Consider the following 20,960-nt stretch of genomic DNA (forward strand, 5'->3'; position numbering starts at 1 on the left):
CAGTGACCTTGCATCTCTTGCACACATACTTTAAACAATGGCTAATTTCCCCAATAATCTATTCCTGTGTGGGAAAATGTATTCCTGTAAGTCCACCTATTTTGTGATCTGAGCATTTTCATTGTTTTGGTGCAAATATAGAAACACCCGACAGTCCTTCTTTAGCTCTTCAGGCCAGCCCTTTCCAACATCTCATCAAAGCAGGGCTTGAGTTGATAGGATTTATGTCTCGGATTCACATCCCGGTGGAGATGAAAGACTGATTGGCAGTTGAACTTATTAGGCAGCTTTCATGCAGATTACATCCCCTCATCTAACTTCTACTTCAGTACCTGGCAAAGAGCTAAACATCTGAATTCTCCAGACCCGGCAGCCTTTGCCTCCTTACTTTCGTCTTATTGTAAATATTTAATACCCATTATTTGTTATTATCTGTTCATCTGCCTGTAAATATTTGGGGGAAAAGTCCACATAGACTACGTTGCCAAAACTGTGAGCTACCTACACATTACACATAACAGCCACAGGAGCTTTTTATGATATCCCATTCTAAATGGAGTTCCCCACCATTGCAGCTATGAAAACCATTCCCATTCTTCTGGGAATTCTTTTTGCAAGATTTTCACCCAGAAGAACATTTGAGGCCGGACACTGAGGGCTTGGATTGCAGTCTCCATTCTACTTTCTCCCAAAGGTGTTCAGTGGGGTTGAAGTCAAAGATCTATGTGGACAAGTCAAATTCTTTCATATCTAATTTTTTTTTTTTTTTTTTTTTGTGTGTCCTGTTTGGATCTTTAGCCATCAGAATTGTTGTCTTAAGGCCAAGAAAGATGCCAAGCGGATTTATTTTACCAAGTGGATCATCATGGCCTTGCCATATTGGTCCATTTGATTGACCTTTATTATAATTGTGAATTTATTTTATTTTCAGTTGCTACAAACGGGACAGACATGACTGGGGGATAGGACAGGGAGAAAGAATGAAAGAGAGGGAGAGAAAGAAAACCAAAGGGGAGAAGAGACGGTGAGAAGGGGGGGAAGAAAGAAAAAAAAAAACAAAAAAACACCTGGGTCACCTGTATGGAGAAAAAAAACAGAAGAGAAAGCAAACAACAAAGAGCAACATATTAAAAAAAAAACAGCACCATCACAATAAACTAGCTAGCAGTAGATAACAGTAGATACTAAATAATAAACGATATTGTGCAGCACACAGGATAGACAGCGCACAGTGTGCTTTGAGGCAGCAGCCAAGAAAGCTGTAGTCCGCGTCTGTGAATACCCGTGTGTACACCTGTGTGCATACCTGTGTGGATCAGCATGCTTGCATTCCAAAGGTTCCTTCATGTAATGATCTGCTAGGGAGTGTGGGGGGGCCACAGCCCCGTCCTCCAGGGCATGAAGCAGGTATGGAGGAGATCAAGACTCCAGACATCCAGAGGCCCCCAGAACACAAGAGACCAAGGAAGACCAACAGAGGGGCAGCCGCGCCACTGTCCCAGTAAGAGCTGAGGAGAGTCCCAGATGAGGGGTCACTCAGCAGCCGCGGAGCAGAAGCCAGGGGGGGTTGCAGTGACGCGCCCGTGAGCTCCGCCGGCAGCCAGCTGTGCCAGAGTGACCGAGCCCCAGGCCGAGAGGCCGGGGGCACCCCACCTCCGAAGTGGCCCGAGCGAGCCCCAGGCTCCAGGCCCCGATAAGCGGCCGCCAAGGAGTGAGCAGGTGTGTACCCGGACGCCCACCCCCAGACACAAAGAACCACCAACACACCGATACCTGAGGGAGTCCGCCACTGGCAGGGGAAGTGGTGGTGGGTGGAGATAGGCCTCCAAACCTTGGAGGGCCTGAGATGTCCCCAGAGAGGTGGCGTCTGATACCCAACCTGACATATAGACACAGACATACAGGCACACACAGACACAAACATCCATTCCCCCCCTCATGCCCTCATATGCACTTACTCCACACTCACCCAACGTGGAGACAGACATAGAGGCGCTGTACACACGATCACACTCCCCAAGCGTACTCTACAAACCGGGTCTAGGTACCCTTGCCCCTGGAGGGGGGAACTGCACCCAGACCCAGGTGGTGTTACCCTTTTCCCTGCGGTGGGGAGAGGCAGACCGCCCCGACTCCGTAGCAGCAGGGAGGCCCCACACTCCAGACCGCAGTCGGACGGCCAACTCCTCCTAGCCCCCCCACACCAGCAGGCCGCAGAGAATTTCATATCTAATTTATCAAACCAGGCCTTTATGGACCTTATTTTGTGCACTGAAGCATAGTCATACCCAAGTCATTCCATGGCTAAGCAGCTGCGAGCTAGTCTTACACTCCAAGAAGTAGCATACAGCTTTTATACTGATGTTAATCCAAGAGGAGATTTGAAATTGTGCAGTTATTGAGTCCATAGAGCGATGGTAGCATTTACACTTGTAGCAATGAGACTGAATTCAGGTGTTTGTTTGTTTTTAAAGATTAAGAGGTGCAATTAAGCAGCTTTCATGCAGGTTACATCCCCACATCTAACTTCTACTTTAGTAACCTGGCAAAGAGCCTGCGTCTGTATGGTGTATCACAGCTATTATCACTAACAGAAACTGAGGTCAAGAAAATCATGACACAAGCTGTGAGCTGCATCTGCAGTATGCCCTCCTACATCCACTCATGCAGCTCACTATGGAACCACGAAAGACATCATACTGTATCTATTTTCCATTAACACTTTATAATACAGACTAAAGGCATAATTCCCCAATGATTAAATGGTGTTTCAGTGTATTTTATTTGAAATTGCAATTAAAATGTATTTACCTACAAATACTTAAATGTATGTACACTAGAAAAAGGGAGTAATAACTAATGTTTTTATTAGTAACAAACAATTATATTGTACAGTACATTGTGAAGTACATTTAATTATGGGGAAATTGTTTTTTTTAATCAGTTGGTAGTAAAATACATTGAAATTAAACTTAACTACAGGGGAGTCACGCCCTTATTCACCAGCTGTATTAAAAAGTGTTACCATTTTTCCCTCTCCTGTAGTCTCGAGGAACTGTGAATAAACTACGATGTGTATCTGTAACAGTATCTGCTCCAAAGATGTTAATAGTGCACTGAGTACAAATAGACAAGCCAGTATTGCACCTGTTTGATGTTTTTATTCACCAACTAAACAGGTGAACTTTCAGTTAGATAAAAACTTTAAAAATACATAGAAAGTTTTTTAAAAAGTGGTGAAAAAGATCTACGTTGCAATGGAAAAATAATCTTTTTAGTTCATGATGTAAAATACTACTAGTACCCCCAACTATTAAACTTTTCATGATTGTGCATCAAGGTAAAACGTAAACACAGCCCTTCCAGCATTTCAGCTGGTGCAGCTCCAGCTCCCGGTCCATCCTCTCAGGAATGTGCAGAGAGGTCCACCAGACGGAAAGCCTCCATGAACTCATTAATATCGATGCTTCCGTCCTTGTTAAAATCGATGCTCTGGGCCAGGTTTGCAATGACATCATCACTGATCTCTGTCTTGAGATGAGAGCTCAGGAGTTTCCAGGTTTGGCGAAATTCCTCGTAAGAGATCAAACCTTTAGGAGGGAGAGGAAAATTCACAAACCTGTGCTATATTGTGTTGGTGACCTTGGAGGTGATCTCAGAAGGTCTTTCACCCATTCACAGAAATAACAGAGCATATAAAAAAAAAAACAGTCAAGCTGAGTAGTAGGACATGGGTCCAACACTGCTTATAAACACTAAAACTGAGAGTTTGGTTGTTAACTAACCTGAGTGATCTGTGTCTATGATCCGAAAGATAGTTTCCAGGTTGGAGTGGTTTTTGTACATCGTCTCCAGTAGGCTGGTATCTGATATCTGTCAGGACAAGATGCATGTTTTGTATTTTGGGGTGCCATACATTTTTCATGGTTTTACAGCTCTGAGCAGAAGGGAAGTAAGTTAAGAACAAATGAGTCACCTCTAGTTTGGGCTCAGTGATGGAGAGCTCCTTCATCCACTCCTGGTAGTCCACCATACCATTCTTGGTGCTGCTTACAAGCTGTGGGCGCAGCACTCTCCAAGGCAAACCCAGCTTCAGCACGCTCTCTGTGGCACTTGCCCAGTGACTTGGAGAGATTATCCCTACGAAAAGATGGGAAGAATGACGAGCCCTCACACTCTCATATGCTGCCGTTATGATGTGTTTTATGTTCTGAAAATTCTGAATGCTATTTAGTGTAAAGCAGTTACAGCTAACCTGTGTTGTTAGGATCAAACTCTCGGAAGGCACTGATGAGATCTGACTTGTGTACGAACAGCTGTCGCCTCAGAGCTTGTAGAGCTGATCTCTCCGTCCAGCCAACACTGCCGAAAAGCCAAGAAGGAAAAGAAAATCCTCAGGGATTTCATATTTATTAAAACAATGTGTACAGCCATCTTCAGCAAAGGTTTTCACTTGATTTTCCACTTTTCTTCCAACTCAAAAGAACTTTTTGTCAGAAAATCTCATGAAAAACTCTTTGAATTGTTAATGTTAAAATAATGCTTGACTATTTCTCTGTGCTCCTTTACCTTTGTCTCAGTGTGAGCTCTCTGCAAGTCCTGCTGGCCTGATACTGAACAAAGTGAGGGACCAGATCAGCTCCCATTCTTATATAGGCTCCTCTATTGCTGCCCACCTCGTAGTAATTTGAAGCCGAAAAAATTGTTAGTACCTGGATACAAGAGAAGAGATGATGGGAAAAATAAAGGTTTCTTCTGTCACTCAGAAACCTGTGCTTTATGTGCTCACCCTGCGGTTGTGGCAGAACTCATAGCCATCCTGTTTGCATTCATGGGAGCGGATGAGGAGCTGCAGGTTGTGTCTTCCGAGAACCTCCTCCGTGACATCTGGGCCCCAGTAGCAGCCTCCCCCTCTCACTTCATTGGGAATGCAGCCATTTTGGGGCATAGGATCACTCCACAACAGGTCTACCATCTGGACAGAGGGTATCAATGAACTGTATGAGCACTCTGAAGAATTGGTCTATGTTTGACGATCCTCACTACCACTTACTTGTTCCCACTCGTGCTCGTAGGTCTCTGTTCCTTCTTCACACTCTGGGTCTGAGTCAGAGTCTGGCTTCTTCCTTTCTCCATACCACTGGTCAAACCCAGCCAACCTACGTCTTTTCTTCAGCTCGTCATCCACGGACCAGTTCATGTGCTGATGGCTGGTGTGGAGGTTATGCAGTGAACGTCGTGGGAGGCCTTGAGGTGGGGTTGAGCTGTGGTGAGTCAGAGATCGCACCCGACGTCGAAAGTCCACTGGAACGCCGGCGTCTCCGTTCCTTCTGTTCGTTGTCTGGCTGTTGCTGCCGTTCACGGCTAGCTTAGTCATCTTTGGAGGTCTGAGGGTTGACGCATACTGTGCATGTTGAAAAAACAAAACACAGATGAAGTATGCAGACATTTCTGTTTTCTTAGAACAAAATTCAAATTAAAACACAACGAACTGAAAGTGAAAGGTCGTTCTTACTTTGTGTCTGTCCACTCTGGCTATTACGTTCAGGTCTGTTGTGTCAGAGATCCCTCCATGCGCAATCAGCACCTTGTGATCAATCACAGTAGCCAGAGGTAGCCAGCTGAAGATCTTTTGGAGAAGCTTAAGGATCTTCTTGCCGTGCACCTGCAGATCAAGTCATCTTTATCATACCTTGTATATAGTCACGGTCATTATTATCATAATCCATCCTCTTCTGCAGGGCTAACACAAACATAGATATAGACAAATATTCACTCCTAAGGTAATTTTTTTCTGGCAGTAACTTTTTTTACAGATGTAAAAACAGTAAAATTCAATGCATGTTTAAAAAAATACTTGAAAATTCTTTCTTTTTAATATTGTACATTCTAATGTATTTTTATGCATTTAGGTTTTTTTTTATATTATTTGTTTATTTGTTTACTGTTTGGGTGTCAAACTGAATGCTAATATTAAAGTAAGTTTAAGCCTTACCCTATATTTTCCCAAAACTTCTTTAGTAAAGCCATATCTGGGAAAACACACAATGAATGACAAAATTAGTAAACACATCACATGTTGGATCGATATAAAAATGATTTCTTTAAGCTAGACTATGACTGCATTCTGACTGAAGATGTAAAACAAAACAACAGAAAGAAAAAATGAGAGCGAGATTGAGAGAAGGAAGAGTTCTGAAGACTGGCTTACCTTAGGTTAACAATGTGGTCCTCATGGTTCCCTCTGTTTAAATGAACATCATTGGGGTAGACTAGCAGGAACCCAAACAGGATGAGCAGAATCTCCAAGGAGTTTTTGCCACGATCCACAAAATCCCCATTGAACACATACGGTTTCTCAGTAGATGGCAAACCATTCTGGACAGTTTTAAGAGGAAAGTTTGATCAAATTGAACATCTAGGAGTGGCAAGCCTGTTTGAAATGTGTGGATTGTGTAGCCTAGCCTACTTTATAGAATATCAATAGCAGATCTTCTAGCTGCCCATGGAGGTCTCCTGGAAAAGAAAACAGAAAACCTGTTTATTTCATCATATGACTGCTGTGACTACAGTAGACTGAAACGGACAAAAATGATCAAATAAATCATGTGGTAATGATCATATCAACAAAAACAATACAAACTATAAATATGAGGTTTAATTATTTATAAAGCGTTACATAAATCAATATATCTGTAGGTGTTTGCCACCATAATAATTTATCCATCAAATAATTTCACAATTTGTCTTACTTTCCCATTTTATTTTATTTTGTTACACATTTTCTTATATTTCTTCCCAGGGCATATTTATTTGTTTAATTTGTTGCAGAAAGTCACGTCACATTTATTTTTTGTTTCATTGTGCAAAAAAAGACAATACCGGTAACAACAAAGCAAATAGGTAAGTAATTAATTAAATAAAAAATAAAATAACATGGAAAAATAAATGGAACTGAAAAGTAAAACCAATAATAACAAATAATACTTAGTATGTATTATTCTTGATTTTGATTTTGACGGTTTCAGTCCTCCATAGCTGGGTGCATGCTCAAATAGTAGGAAATAAAAAAGGCACAGTTTGGGGATCAAATCTAGGAAAGGCCTGTTGTGTACCACATATTGTAATCTCCTTGGTGTGACAGGAGGAAAGATGACTGATGTTTGGAAGAATTCTTAGAAGTCTCCAAGTCTCCCCAAGAATCTGCAGAACATATCGTGCATGGAGCTGCTACTGGGGGAAAGAAATCATGTATGAATAATCCGAGTGTGGAAGAATAAGGCAAAAAAAGACTATATCTGCCTCCACTGTACCTACTTGCTTGTGCTTAAAAGCCTCGACAAGCTTTGACACTCCGCAGAACGTCATGGGGAAGGTCAAGTGGGGCCCCGTGTAGCTGTCTGGTACATCTATGCTCTTGTAGCAAAAATATCTTTCCCATTCTACATCACGGCAGATCTCGTTCTCACGAAAGATGTGAGAAATTAGATTTCCTTCATTAGAGACAGAGGAGAAAAGAAACGGACGTGGATCAGTGCAGTGAGGAAAAGCTACTTTCGTGCTTCTCAGCAGGGAGCAGGCTGGGTGAGCTCGGATTAGCTCACTGCCTGTAATCTAATGAAACCTATAATACCGCGAATGAAACTGTGTGTGATAAGAGTCACTGTCTTACTTTCACTGCTGGCTGGGGTGAAGTGGTCCATCAAGAAGCCAAAAAAACTGTACAGCTGCAGGAAGTGAAAAAAGTAACCATAAAAATGACAGTTTGTGAAATCATACAACTAGTCCGGTAAAACTGTGCTTAAGCAGAGTGGACACCGGACCCCTTGTCAGTGCAGGTATCATAGTTAGCTGATACTGATGTCATGTTTTCAGATGTCTGTTATTCATATATCAAAGTATAGGACACATTAAAATTATGACCTATGGCTAAAAGAAAAGTGAAAATAAAAATAGCATGGCAGACAATTAGTGTCTGTATTAAATTCAATAGTAGAAAGCGATGTGATGACCTGTCTTATAGTTAAAGCAAATATGTCAGCTTCATAGTGATGCTATCCAAAACGGGCAATACATCCACTAGCTGTGCAGGTATTCCAGTCTCTACCAGAAAATTGCATGACCAACATTATAAAACACCGGAAGATGGCTAAAAATTACTTTCATAATGCATATATGACACCGACTTACATTAATTGCGTGAGCTCACCTTGATCTGATCTTGCTGTCCTGCATATTCAATAGACTGGAAGATGTTCCACGTGCACCTGCGTCTGATCTCCAGCCGGGCAACATACTGCCGATACCAGCGCTGAATCAACAGAGCCGCTCTGATTGCTGAAGATTTGGAGAGAAACAACAAAGCACTCATCTTCCATTACCAGTACTTTTACACTCTTAGTCAGATCCAGGTTGAAACACTTACCAGTGGCAGCTTTACCGCATGCATAAAAGTGGGGTTACATTTACAAAAGTTAAACTTACTGAGAATTTTTCCAGAGAATAGTTTGAACTATACACTATGAAAGGTACAGCTGATGAAGTAAATAAACTTACCTGGGACTGAGAGGCTCACTAAAATGGGAGAAGACACTGAGTTGTAGTTTTACAATTTCAAAAAAGCATTTCTTTAAAGAAGAAAAAAATTGGAAAGTAGCTGCACCTCTGTCACATTTCTTCTGCTGTACTTCTGATTTTCTCAGGCCACAGCCCATGACCTCTTTGCTGTTGTCACTGTCAGAAACAAAGACAAAGATACTTTCACGCAGAAGTCTGAAATTTCTGAGCTTGTGTTTTGCAACCTGGGAATAGTGCAATAATAGATCTCTAGATACAAAATAACATGCTATACTTATTTTTACAGTTTAACTGACACTTGATTTATGAAATGTTCCCAATAAATCCAAAATAGCATTCACAACACAAGTAACGTAAATGTAAATAACTTGGAAAAACAAATTATTCCTTAAAATGACTGAATTCATGATGTTAACCATTAACAGAATAAGAACCTTGGCATTTAATATTAATATAAAAATGAAGAATATACAGCAAAATCCAAACAAAAGCCCACACTGAACATTAATAACTTACCTGGCCACGTCCCCTTCCGTTCATTACCTCCTCTCTTACACCTTGTAAAAAGTAAAAGGAAAAAAGTATAGGTTATAACTTTATGACTATTTTGTTTCCCTTGTGTAGCAGCATGGGAAACCGCACGTCCTCTCTCCACAGCTACAGCACCCCAGTCATCACAACAACACACCAGCAAGTGTCTCAGACAGGCTCCTGCGATTGCTTAAACAAAACAAGATGCAAGTGGATTAGGATTAAACCTTACTACAGCTGGCATCTGCGCTGAATAAACAGATGACAGCTCTAATAAAGGGCAGCAAGTGTTTTGAAAGGAGGCTTAGCTGCAGTAAATACAGATTTATTCATGAATGAAGTTACAAGTACAGCACAGCATGTACTCTAATTTGCTCTCTTTCTGTTCCTTCAGTAAGTTTTTGCTCACACCTCAGTGTTTCCAGGCCTCTCACCCTGAAAGAAAACGTTTTTTAATCTTTAGTTTTGTAACACTATTAATGTCTCTCAGGTGCTTCATAGTATGACTGGCAGCAAGACTATTGGATTGCATAACATTGTTGCACCTTTATTAAGTGCCACCTGCAATGCACTTCACATGTTGTTGCGTTTTGATACAGTTTACTGTACTAATATTTGTCTTTATTAAAATGCTACCACTGAAGTTTCCCCGTCTTGCTGTGTTAAATGCTGCCACACCTCCCGTGCCCTGTTAAGCACCAATGAAAATTGTTCATTGAACTCAGCTTGTTTTCAGCGTCCTCAAGAAAGTCGTCTGTGATGTCTGCTTCTAAACGTTTGTCCGTGTATAAAGTCTCTGTGTGATCCCAGCCAGCAGCACCTGTTGGTGCTGTGACTTTCTACGACGAGGAAGTGGTGGGAGACGTCTGCTACTCAAGGACTCTCATTCATACATAGCTGCAAGCTGTCTAAAGCTGGAGAATCCCACAGTGACACACACACGCCCACCATCAGTGCGCTGGACTTATTACTCACACTTTGGGGAAATGGTTGACTAAATGGTTGAAGGCTAAAACAAGGGCAACTACAGAGCACACTAGTCCGCGAAGACACGGAAAAATCCATTACTGAGAGATGTTACAAAGAAGAACAAAAAGGGGGTGACACACCAGGCACGAGACTGGATGCGCCGCCATGTGGCAATACACTGCGTTACAACAGCAACTGTTACAACACCCACACACAGAGCAACAAGCACACAAAAGAGAGAAAGCAAAGGGGGAGAGAGAGAAATGGCAGAGACCCACAGGAGGACTGGAGCTCCATGACTATTCACCACCCAAAAACCAAAAATGGCTATGTCCATCTTTTATATACAGTCTTCTACACCCCAAAAAACTGCGCGTGTCGTGTAAAATCACTTTTCTCTGTCTTTTGGCTTCCTTCTCATTAATTCGCCTCTTGATGTCTCAAAAGTGTCCTGTGACCATTTGATGAGTCTGATCTCCATGCCAGATACCACTGGATTAAAATCATTCAAGTAAGCTGAATGTAAAAACTAGCATACAAAAATGCTTCTCGTGTATTTTCAGTCTGAAGTTGTTCATATTACAGATTTTCTTTAAAAAAAAAAAAAAGCACTACATCAGACTTCATCTGCACAGAAAGTACTTGTTTGCACATGTTTATATTTAATTACTGGTTTGGGGTTTCCAAAGGGTTGGATGACATTAACAGATTTATATAGAATAGCATTACATAACTATGTTTTGTGTGTGTGCATGCGTGTGTGTTTGTGTGTGTGTGTGTTTTTTCATGTGGTAACAATATACAAATTAAAGCATTCCAGCCCTGAGAGGCTGATTCATGGAAAATTTAAGACCTGAGGTTAAGATCTTTGCAGTGTTGTTGAGACCCATACAGCATCTTACGCAAGACTATTTTCCATATGTGAATTATGTGGGTTTAAAAGGCTATAAAATATTATTGTAATAATATGAAGCAGTTACATTCTGACAGAAGTATTTGTACTTTTACATAAGCAAAGTAGACCTACAATATGTTCATAATTAAACCTTTTCAAAAAATAAGTGTTTAAATAAATTATGTTCACAGACCTTTGGTAACATTGTGTCAATTTGCCCCAACAAATTAAAATACTATATTCTGTAAGCTTATCACATTATTTTGATCACAATATGACTTTCTATTTTGAAATTAAATTTAAGAAAAAAATAGTACAAGATACTGAAGAATAGAGAAGGGGTATCTTTCTGGTAGTACAACCCTGAGTGAATGTATAATATTTTCCAAAACTGTGAACTGAGGTAAAAACACATATTTCTTTTCCATATAATACATAGATATTTACATGCATACATACATGTAAATATATTGAACAGACAGTCATTTAACTTTGTGCAGGTCTTTATCTAAGGTGAAAGACAGACTTGTTATATCACCTCCAAAGGAAAGTATTGCAAGCAACAGCTTGCAGCATGAATTCCTTTGGCAGCGTGGAAGAATTCTTGTTTGGTATCCGCAGGCTGCAGATAAGAGAACCAATTTGGCCTCATGAGAAAGTTTGGCTGCTGCAAATTTAGTTGTTAGTTGAGGAATCTGAAGAGACGGAGGTCAGCTAAGGACGCAGAACTTGTAGCTGCCATTCCATACAAGTCTGTGGCCTTGCATGACCCACAGAACTGTGAAAGGTTTTTTTTTTTTCAGATATTAACATCACCTGCAGCAATCATTGTTGCTTTGTATTACATTTCTTCCCTCAGGATCCTGTCCTTGAAAAACAGCTGCCGAGAAATAATATAGTTTTTTTGTTTATCTGGGGAGATTTCCACCTTTCATGTGATGCCCGAAAATGTGAGGTGTGATACAAACTGATAATCACCCATATGCAGAAATAAATGCTAGTTTGTTGCAGTTTGTTGAAACCAACTGTATTTTTCCCATGATTATAAACTGGGGTCTGTCAATGGGTCATCCGTTGCCGTCTTTCACTGTTCAAACCCAAATGTGTAGTGCAAAAAAACCCCCACATATATGATATAAATGGTTTATTCAAAGAGTTTTAGTCAGGTTTTGAACCTCATCACAGTACAGAAACAGTGTCAGGAAAGGTTACAAGTGATCTTATGGCCTCGGGCATTACTTATTTCTGGTACTGTCCTACTAGACTTCAGTGCAGCAGTTGATACTGATGACCAAACTATTTTATTACAGACATAAGAGCATGCCTTGGGAATTAAAGTTACTGCAGAGTAGTGGTTTGAAGCATATCTATCAAATAGACTCCCGTTTGTTTATGTAAATGAGGCATCTTCTTCACACACAAATGTTAGTTATGGAGTTCCAGATAAACACACACAACAGTTAAACTGCAGGAATGTCTTAAAGACATAAAGATTGGGATGACGTCTATTTTTAGTTTCTAAATTCAAATGAAAGGTTATTGTACCCACCCCTGAAATTCTTAGAAAAATGACATCCAACCAGAGACTTACTCTGGATGTCATTATCTTGGCCTCCAATCACACTGTGAATAATCATGGAGTAATTTTTGACCAGGATGTCGTTCAGTGAACATATTAAACAAACATGTAGGACCGCTTTCTTGCATTTGTGCAATATCTCTAAAATTGGAAACATCCTGAATGGTGCTTAAAAACGACTTCATGCATTTATTACTTTTATTATCTGCTTTTGTAATATATTATTTTCAGGCTGTCCTCAAAACTCCCCGAAAAGCCATCATTTGATCCAAAATGATGCAGTAACTGTATTATTGTACTGGAAATGGAGAGCATATTTCTCCCATATTGGCTTCTCTTCATCGGTTCCCTGTTAAATTCAGAATTCAATTTAAAATGCTTCTCCTCACATACAAGGTCTTAAATCATCAGCCCCCATCTTATCTGAATAATAATGATCATACACGTCACCCTAAAGGAGCACTTCACTCAGACTGCAGGCTTTCCTGTGTTTCCTAGGATATTTAAAAGCAGAATGGGAAGCAGAGCCTTTAGCTTTCAAGCTTTGGGACTAGTTCTCAGTTTGTATTCGGAAGACAGACACCTCTACTTTTATAATTAGGCTTAAACCTTTCCTTTTTTATAAATGTAGAGCTGGAGTTGGGGTGATCCTGAATCCTCCCTGAGTGATGCTGCAATAGCCTAGCCTGCTGGGGGCTTCCCATCATGCACTGAGTGTTTCTTCTTTACTCACCCTTTTCACTAACTTGGTGCTTACGCACCATTCTGCATTTAATGAGTAGTCACTATTTATCTCTGACTCTCTTCCACATATTTTTGTCCTGTCTGTCTTCCCTCACCCCGACTGTTGCCGTTACCCCTCTATGAGTCTGGTTGTTACAGAGATTTCTTCCTGTTAAAAGGGAGGTTTTCCTACCCACTGTTTCCAAGTGCTTGCTCAAAGAGGATCATTTGATTGTTGGGGGTTTCTCACTATTATTGTAGGTTCTTTACCTTACAATATAAAATGCCTTTTGAATGAATTGTGATAAAACATTATAGGGGTGCAGACTGGGGCCTGATTAACTATTAATTAAAATCTGACTTACAGCCATCCCGATCTTCAAGGTAAAAAATTTACTAAACCTTTATAACCTAATATATTGTGTAGAAAGTATTAAAATTTAAAAGATCATGTCACATTTTAAAAGTTATATTAATGGAATATAGAGCTATTTAAAACTGTTTTCTACTTCAATTTGTTTGTACTGACAACATATAGGAAATGATATATGGATATTCCAAGTATGACGCCACTTTGGACCTCTGATCTCTTCTTCAAGGTCAAAAAACTTTCATAAAATTGTGCTTAAAATTCTGCTGCCTTTGTTTTTTTTTTTTGCAACATTCAGGATATGACATCACATTATAGTTTGCATCTAAATATCATGATGCCTGATCTCAAATTTTCCTTTTTTAATTTTACTTACTTTCTTTCAAGTTGACTGCAAAGTGCATTAAGACTTTAATGAAAGTATTGTACAGAGAAAGATAAATAACTGCCTAGTTAGTTAGAAATATAGTAGTTTTTATATAATAAGCTCAAGTTATTCTTTTCCAGTTTTTTAAAAATCAGTGCCTATTATTCATTACCTATTGTGATATAATGTTTGTATAATCAAATGAAACATCTGTCACGCAACCCTTACAGGAGTTTCAGTGCACTACAAACTGCTTAAAGTATGTTTTAACAAACAAAGAAAACTAAGTAATTATATAAATGCAATACTGCCCTCAGAGTGAGCTGCCTTGGTGAAGGACAGTCTCAGAGTGCCTCTTGTTACATTAGGTATTTCACTGATAAGGTCATTTAGTCAGGATGTTTAATGGACTGCATTACATCGAGACGTGTTCATAATTTTCCTTCACCTATGGAAATAGCAAAAATACATAAGTAATAATAATAGAAACAACAACTTTAAATATAAATTCAAACTTTTTGTCAAAGTGTTGTGCCCAGGCAGGCATACTATAACATGAGTACATGTTTTTTACAACATATGTGTACCTCTTGTTCCTAAGTTTTTTTTTGCCTGCATTTGTGACCTCTCTTTCTCCACCCATTAATCTTCGTTCATTTATTCTTTCACACAGAACAGGGGAAAAGTCTACAGTGTTAACTATCTCAAGGCCACGTTGGGGTACAAGCAGATAAAAACCGTGGTTCCCAGACCCTGACAAACAATACCCAGCGCAGCATCCCAGTTTTGTCGCTCCTATCTCCTCCTCCGACCAGACGTTCGAAACCAACCGCAGCCTTTGTCTGCAGCCAGTCTTACGTGTTCATCCACGATGGCCTTTGCATTCATTGTCATGACAATGCTTTTGGGCTCTTCCATGATGATGGCATTTGTCTTGGATCCATCCAGGAAAGAACCTGAAGCTGCTGTCTTAGGTCACAGGTCAGTATCAATACCAAATCAGAACCTCTGCAATAACCACACCACAATTTTGCGTGCCTATGTAGTTTTTGTTAGTACAGCCATCTATTTGTATGATGTTTTAATTATGTTTTGGGAATGTTTCAAGGAAATCTTTCTCTATTGTTCAGAAATCAGAGTGAGCTGATGCACGTGCGGTGAGGTCACATGGGTTAAATAGTAAATTCAGTGTGTGATTCAGGGTCATGTTGCCCAAATGGTTTTCAGGGAGAGCTGCACAGAGACATAACAGACTGTTCTGTTCAAGCTGCAGTAATGAAATTAATCACACTTGTCTCACTTCAGCCAAACATCTGCAAACCACTAGTCCACGAGGGTATTTGAGGGTATCTAGAAACCAACTACTTTTTCTTTTAATGCTGTAAAAACAACAAAGATTACTTTCTTTTATTTTTTTCCAATACAACATTGTACGTGATGTTCAGGTGCCAAGGTGAGTCATGGCAGTCCATCAAAAAGAACCTCCTTGGGGTTCTGAACTTGCAGACTGAGCCGCAGCTACCTGCCGGTGCACTGGACAGTGTCAGAGAGCAGTGGAACCGAACCTTCAGCATCATTTCTCACACAGCCAAGCATACTGCAAGTATGTGAAATCAAAAGATACACAGAAAAATGTACCACCCTCAACCTAGCGCTTAGTGGCAGTCAACTCTAAAGTCTTACAGTGCCTCTGTATCTCCTTCCAGCCCCAGCAGTCCCAGGCTACTCTGCATCAGCTGATAATCAAAACAGAGCGAGCCTGAACTGTTGCTCCATTGCCTCAGAGATCTTTATGAAAGGTGTGTAACAATACATTGTTATTTATGTGTAACAATAATACTGGTATGCAGCATTTTTCAGTACAGTAATCAAGTGTTTAATTTCCCAGATCTGGGCTGGGACAGCTGGGTGATCCAGCCCTTGAGTCTTACCTATGTTCAATGCGCAACCTGCAACTCTGCCATGACCACTGTGCAATGCCCACCATCCCAAGTAAATATCCAGGATGCCAACACACAGTTAGTTAACAAAGACATTATTACAAGAGAATAATTCACTGATTTATATGTTTTTGACTCACATTTACATCCATAGATATTTATATGTTGTGCTTTAGTCCCCCAAAAAACAAAACCTGGCATAGGAAATTCTCAGAGGTGTGTGGGAACAGCACGATGCTTAGATTTATGATGTACTTTGTTATTTTCTACTATGCTGCCTAAGAACAGCACGTATCTTACCTTGGTGTGCTCTGGAGGCGAAACAGCTGCATGTAGATAAGCATGTGTACTTCTTCTTCCTGCCAACATAAATGAACTTGACCAAAAACAAGCCAAGGCATTCCACAAAGTTCATCGACCAGAAAAACCGTGACAGCAGGAGAGTATTGTGGAAACAGAACAGTAAATAAAAATCAAAACTAGAAGCTGAAGTGTTTGTTATTTTGTTTAAATCATTTCTATTTAAACAAAATAAAAATGTAAATCATTTCTTGACACCTTGCTTTATTTGGTGTGGAGCAGAGCAAGTCCTGCACACTCTAAATGTTTATGGGGTTTTTTTTTTTCACTGAAATATGACAACAATACAATTTTTAAAATGCTTAAGCGTCAGCTCTATAATCATGAAAATATGCACCGTGTCTGATTCCTGCTCTCTTTATCTTTTCCCAGGACCAGGTGCCATGCTGTCAGCCCATCTCCCATGAAGTGGTGCCCATTGTCTATATGGATGAATCCAGCACCATTGTCATTTCCTCCATGCAGCTGACCCGCAGCTGTGGCTGTGGGCTGGGCAACTCTGAGGATCCTGGCAAGGAGTAGGCTGTCTTGAGTGTGTGGTATGAACCGTTTGGCTTTTATACACACATAAAAAGAACAAAAAATCATATCCACAATTCTGTTCTCATACAAACGCTGCTTTTGTAGGTTGTCTTTCCCTTTTAAAATAGAAAGTGCATTCAGCACTGGCTCCAGAAACCAAAGCAAGTCTGGGCTTTCCATTAAAACAGGAGTTTTGGAAAGCTGGACAATTATTGTTCAACTGATTTAACAGTAATTACACAATCTTTATGTCTTTGTCTGTAAACGTTGAACCAAAGAAAGCTCCAGCCAACACATGTATGGTAAATCCTCACAGTCTGTCTTTAAATAAATCTCATGTGGACAGGCTACTATTAATAGCTGTTAACTATTACTGAGAAGAAATGTTCCCTGAAGAAATGTAAGACTTGAGCCAGACCCTCTCACAAGAGGATCAGGCTCTACTCTTAAAGCAGATCGTCTCTGATATGTCATCTTCACAGATTATGTTTCATGCTCACAAGATAAATTTAGCAATCTATTAATTTCTCTGGGACATGGGCATGACTTTCCATTGGTTATACTCTATATTTTCATGTTTCAACTGAGGAAAAAGAAAAACAATTTTGGCCCACAAACCCAAAAACTGCAACTTTAAAAGTTCATAATTAAACTATTTACTGGTGATATGACTGACATGCTTTAACAGAGGAGAACAAACAATCTTCTGTTCACATTTAATTTTCATTCTGATTTGTCATATGTATATAAATTCTGCCAGTTGCAACAGTTCAAAATTCAGATTCTTATTTTTGAGATTGGCTGCTTCAGTTTTATGTTTTTGTGGCGTAATTTACATTACATTATCTGACTGCTTTTATATACATTTACACGGAAGAATTCTTGTTTTTTTGTTTGTTTGTTTTCAAATGTATGCTTTTTTAATTAAGACTGGTGACAGCTCTTGGTTGTAATTTTATTTTGTTGTATACGGCTTATTTTACAAAATTACCACCATGTTTTAAGTAATGTTTCACGAGTGTAATACTGCTTACAGTGCTATACAATAAAGCAATTTAACATATTTAGATAAACCTTTTTTTTTTACTGTGCTCAAGACATTGTTTTCCCATCTTAATCACTTGTACCATTCAATAAATTCTTGCTTATTCCAATAAAAGATTATAAATGATTGAAATCAGCTAATTTTTTTAATACTTCTCAGTTGCTATTGTGTAAGTATAATTCACAAATTAAACAAAATGCTTCACAATAAAACACAAGAAATACAAGTATAACATATCACAACAATGCATTGTAACAGTCACAATTGTGTGGTGTCTCTTTAAGACCACCCAAGTTAATGTTTAGTGATGTCACAAGTATGCGCCACTGCCCCCTGTAGAGTGTGTGAGAAGCGTGCTGGCACATGAACACATGGACTCAGATGGACCTCATATCTTTACCTCCTTAACTCAAAGTAACGTTACGAGTTGTATGAACACTGCTTGCTTCATGATAAGACAGCAGCCGTTCAACAGGGCCTTGTAAGGTTAGTGAATAGTGTGTTTATTAAAGGACAAGCTCTGTGGAATTCCCAGTACCAGTGTTGTTGTGGGCTGAGTGGTCCTCTCAACCACTGAATACAACCCACGTTACAGTATTCTTTATGTTATTCTCTGAACTGACATTTTTAAATAAAACTTTCCTTATACCAGCCCCTCGTGGCTTACTGCCAGCCACAGACTTGCTGTTAATTCAAGTGGGAGGGAAAAAGTAGATGATGAGGAAAAGTTGGCACAGTACTGTATAAAACTAGGTGTTGGTGTGAGGGAGAGCAACATGTTGCGTACTTCTGAGGAGCCTCTAATGTTTTTTTAGCTGCTGTACATGTAATCCTTTCCTGGCTGCAGTGAAATCCTTACATATAGTTCTAAGTTTAAAGTCTGTGAAGTTTCAGGTCTAGCTCAACATTGGCAGCTGCCTCGGTTTTTGATTAATGCTGGACAGAATGCCAGGACATATCGGCATATGGTTGTCTTTTGGCATACTGTGGCCACTTCTGCTGGCTGTCGGCGCAATTGAATGTTCAGAAAAAGAAACACTGATCAACCCGCTTCCCAGGAGGGTGATACAACCAAGTGACTGTTTAATGGAGTGTACTGGGATGACATACATCAAAAAATTGCAGCTTCAGGACAATCATAATATTCGGCTGTCAGACTCAACTGAAGGTAAGGAGACACAACATGACACCATCAACTCTGGGTTGGAGGCGTGCGGGGTGTTTGTTGCAAAATCAAATCTCAGGCTGTGTTCTGAAAATAATTCCTGAGAGACATCATCGCTAATTAAAGGGGTTCTGCTGCATCTATCTCCACCTGACTGACCTGTTTTATATTGCGCATGTGTATAGGCCTTCACAAACTAGTTTACTTTCCTAGGAGACCTCGGGGAATACTGTTGGCCTACTGACCTCAAGTGCAACATTGGTGAGAGCTTTTTGCATGCCTACGCGGTATTGCCTGTGGATATATCTGCTGTGGGACATGAGCAACTGGAGGTCAAAGCCACTGCTCCAGCTGCCACTACACTACACGCACATAACAGCCCTACAACAATCGCAGAGAGCTGCGGCCTTCGTTACGACGTCACACAGCATTTCAGCACACAGAACGCTGGGACATCGCTCTGCATCCAGGTTTCTACCCAGGAAGATGCTCTGGGGGACACGGTTCTTAAATGTCCTCCATATCTGGTCACCTTCTGGCAAAGAAGTCCAAATCAGCGCCAACAACAAAGTGCTGGATAAAATATCAGAGGTAGAGGTATCCAGATCTTTTAAGTAAAACCACCAATTAGGATATTAAATAATATGAAAGGTCCTGCATTTTTAGACATTTTAATGGAAGTATTAGATGCAAATGTACAGAATGAATAAAAAAAAAGAACAGTCCCTTTGTCAGAAAGGAGATGGAGCTCTCTCTATAACTTATGGTGATTTTCTTTAAAAATTGGCATCGTTTGCTTTTCATTAATTTAAAGCTGCCACATACCCACAGGGGTTAGTATAAAATTGTCACACAGCTTGTTTTTTTTTATCTAGCTAATTTGATCATACCTGGAAGCTGGAAGTGTTACATTCTTATTGCTTATATAAACGCTTTAGACATTTTACTTTATTTGTTCTTTTCATACTTTGTATGTTAAAAGCTTACTTTCTAAGGTATCTAGTAAGTAAACCTTTCAGACTCATAGAATAGAATACAATGTTCACTATTTCCTTGTGAGCTATTTTGAAGCAACAAGTAACAAGTGTGTTTGGAAGTGGTTGTAATTTATACTTAAGTGGCCAACAGCAATAAGGAAAATCTATTGTGGGTCTCCAAGGTCCAATAATAAAATAGGGTATCAGAGATGCTAGTAATGGATGGTTATGCTTGGATTGTAATTCAGGGGTAAGGCTGGGGCAGAAAAGATTAATAACTGTAATTTCTCTATATTCTTAAGCAAGTTTAGATTTATTCTCTAGTGCTCTCAGTGTGCTTTTAAATCCCTTACCTGAGTGAACAGAAAATGACAGTGAGGTCCACAAGTTCACTAAACTTGGAAAGCCATGTGAGTGATAGTAACGATATTATTTACTATTCTGACAAAATGCATTTAATGCACTTGCTATGATCAGTGAAGCTGTATACTACATTCTTTCAGAAATATGTGTTAAGATGATGATCAAGCATATGAGCATGATGACGTGGGTATTATGAACATTATATGGCACATATACTTGTATTATCCACAATAATATTCTTTTGATATATTTTTGGTTTATGTGACTTCAGTTGTAAGGGTGTTTCGTGGCACTTTGGCTAAAAGGAGCAGATGGGGAATGATTTTAGATGTGTCAAGCACTCTGAAACTTTCAGAGCAAACTTGTTGCTCTGCTGACTTACTGAAAGGCAAAAAGCTATGTAAATGTTCTCTCTAAATGAAGAATGCAATGATGTTAATGTTGTGTTATAAGGGTTGATAGTTTAATATTAAACCATTTCATTTTCCTTTCACTCTCACATCTTTATTGAGTTTAACTATTTAAGAAAGCTATGATAAGATGTGATTGTAAACATATTTTTGCTCTTTTTCCCACT

General features: G+C 39.7%; 2 protein-coding genes across 2 annotated transcripts; one reads left to right on the forward strand and one right to left on the reverse strand.

Annotated features, from left to right (window-relative positions):
• Positions 1 to 3,146: 3,146 nt before the first annotated feature.
• On the reverse strand, positions 3,147 to 10,578 carry ppef2b (protein phosphatase with EF-hand domain 2b). The gene is made up of 18 exons (XM_082539470.1): positions 9,094 to 10,578; positions 8,663 to 8,733; positions 8,557 to 8,574; positions 8,210 to 8,337; positions 7,673 to 7,727; positions 7,318 to 7,493; positions 7,116 to 7,230; positions 6,470 to 6,516; positions 6,212 to 6,378; positions 5,996 to 6,032; positions 5,516 to 5,665; positions 5,054 to 5,404; positions 4,790 to 4,975; positions 4,570 to 4,712; positions 4,256 to 4,362; positions 3,977 to 4,140; positions 3,786 to 3,873; positions 3,147 to 3,590 (listed from the first exon to the last, which is right to left on the reverse strand). Exons 2-18 carry the CDS (start codon positions 8,712 to 8,714, stop codon positions 3,406 to 3,408), a joined length of 2,169 nt encoding a protein of 722 aa, XP_082395596.1. The 5' UTR covers positions 8,715 to 8,733; positions 9,094 to 10,578; the 3' UTR covers positions 3,147 to 3,405.
• Positions 10,579 to 14,717: 4,139 nt separating this feature from the next.
• Positions 14,718 to 18,010, forward strand: gsdf (gonadal somatic cell derived factor). Its single transcript, XM_082539471.1, has 5 exons — positions 14,718 to 14,992; positions 15,457 to 15,614; positions 15,718 to 15,810; positions 15,900 to 16,003; positions 16,684 to 18,010. The coding sequence occupies exons 1-5, from the start codon at positions 14,883 to 14,885 to the stop codon at positions 16,831 to 16,833; spliced, it is 615 nt and encodes a 204-aa protein (XP_082395597.1). The 5' UTR covers positions 14,718 to 14,882; the 3' UTR covers positions 16,834 to 18,010.
• The last annotated feature ends 2,950 nt before the right edge of the window (positions 18,011 to 20,960 follow it).

This window comes from Aulonocara stuartgranti, assembly GCF_965226115.1.
Source record: "Aulonocara stuartgranti genome assembly, chromosome: 7".
NCBI classification, from domain to species: domain Eukaryota; kingdom Metazoa; phylum Chordata; class Actinopteri; order Cichliformes; family Cichlidae; genus Aulonocara; species Aulonocara stuartgranti.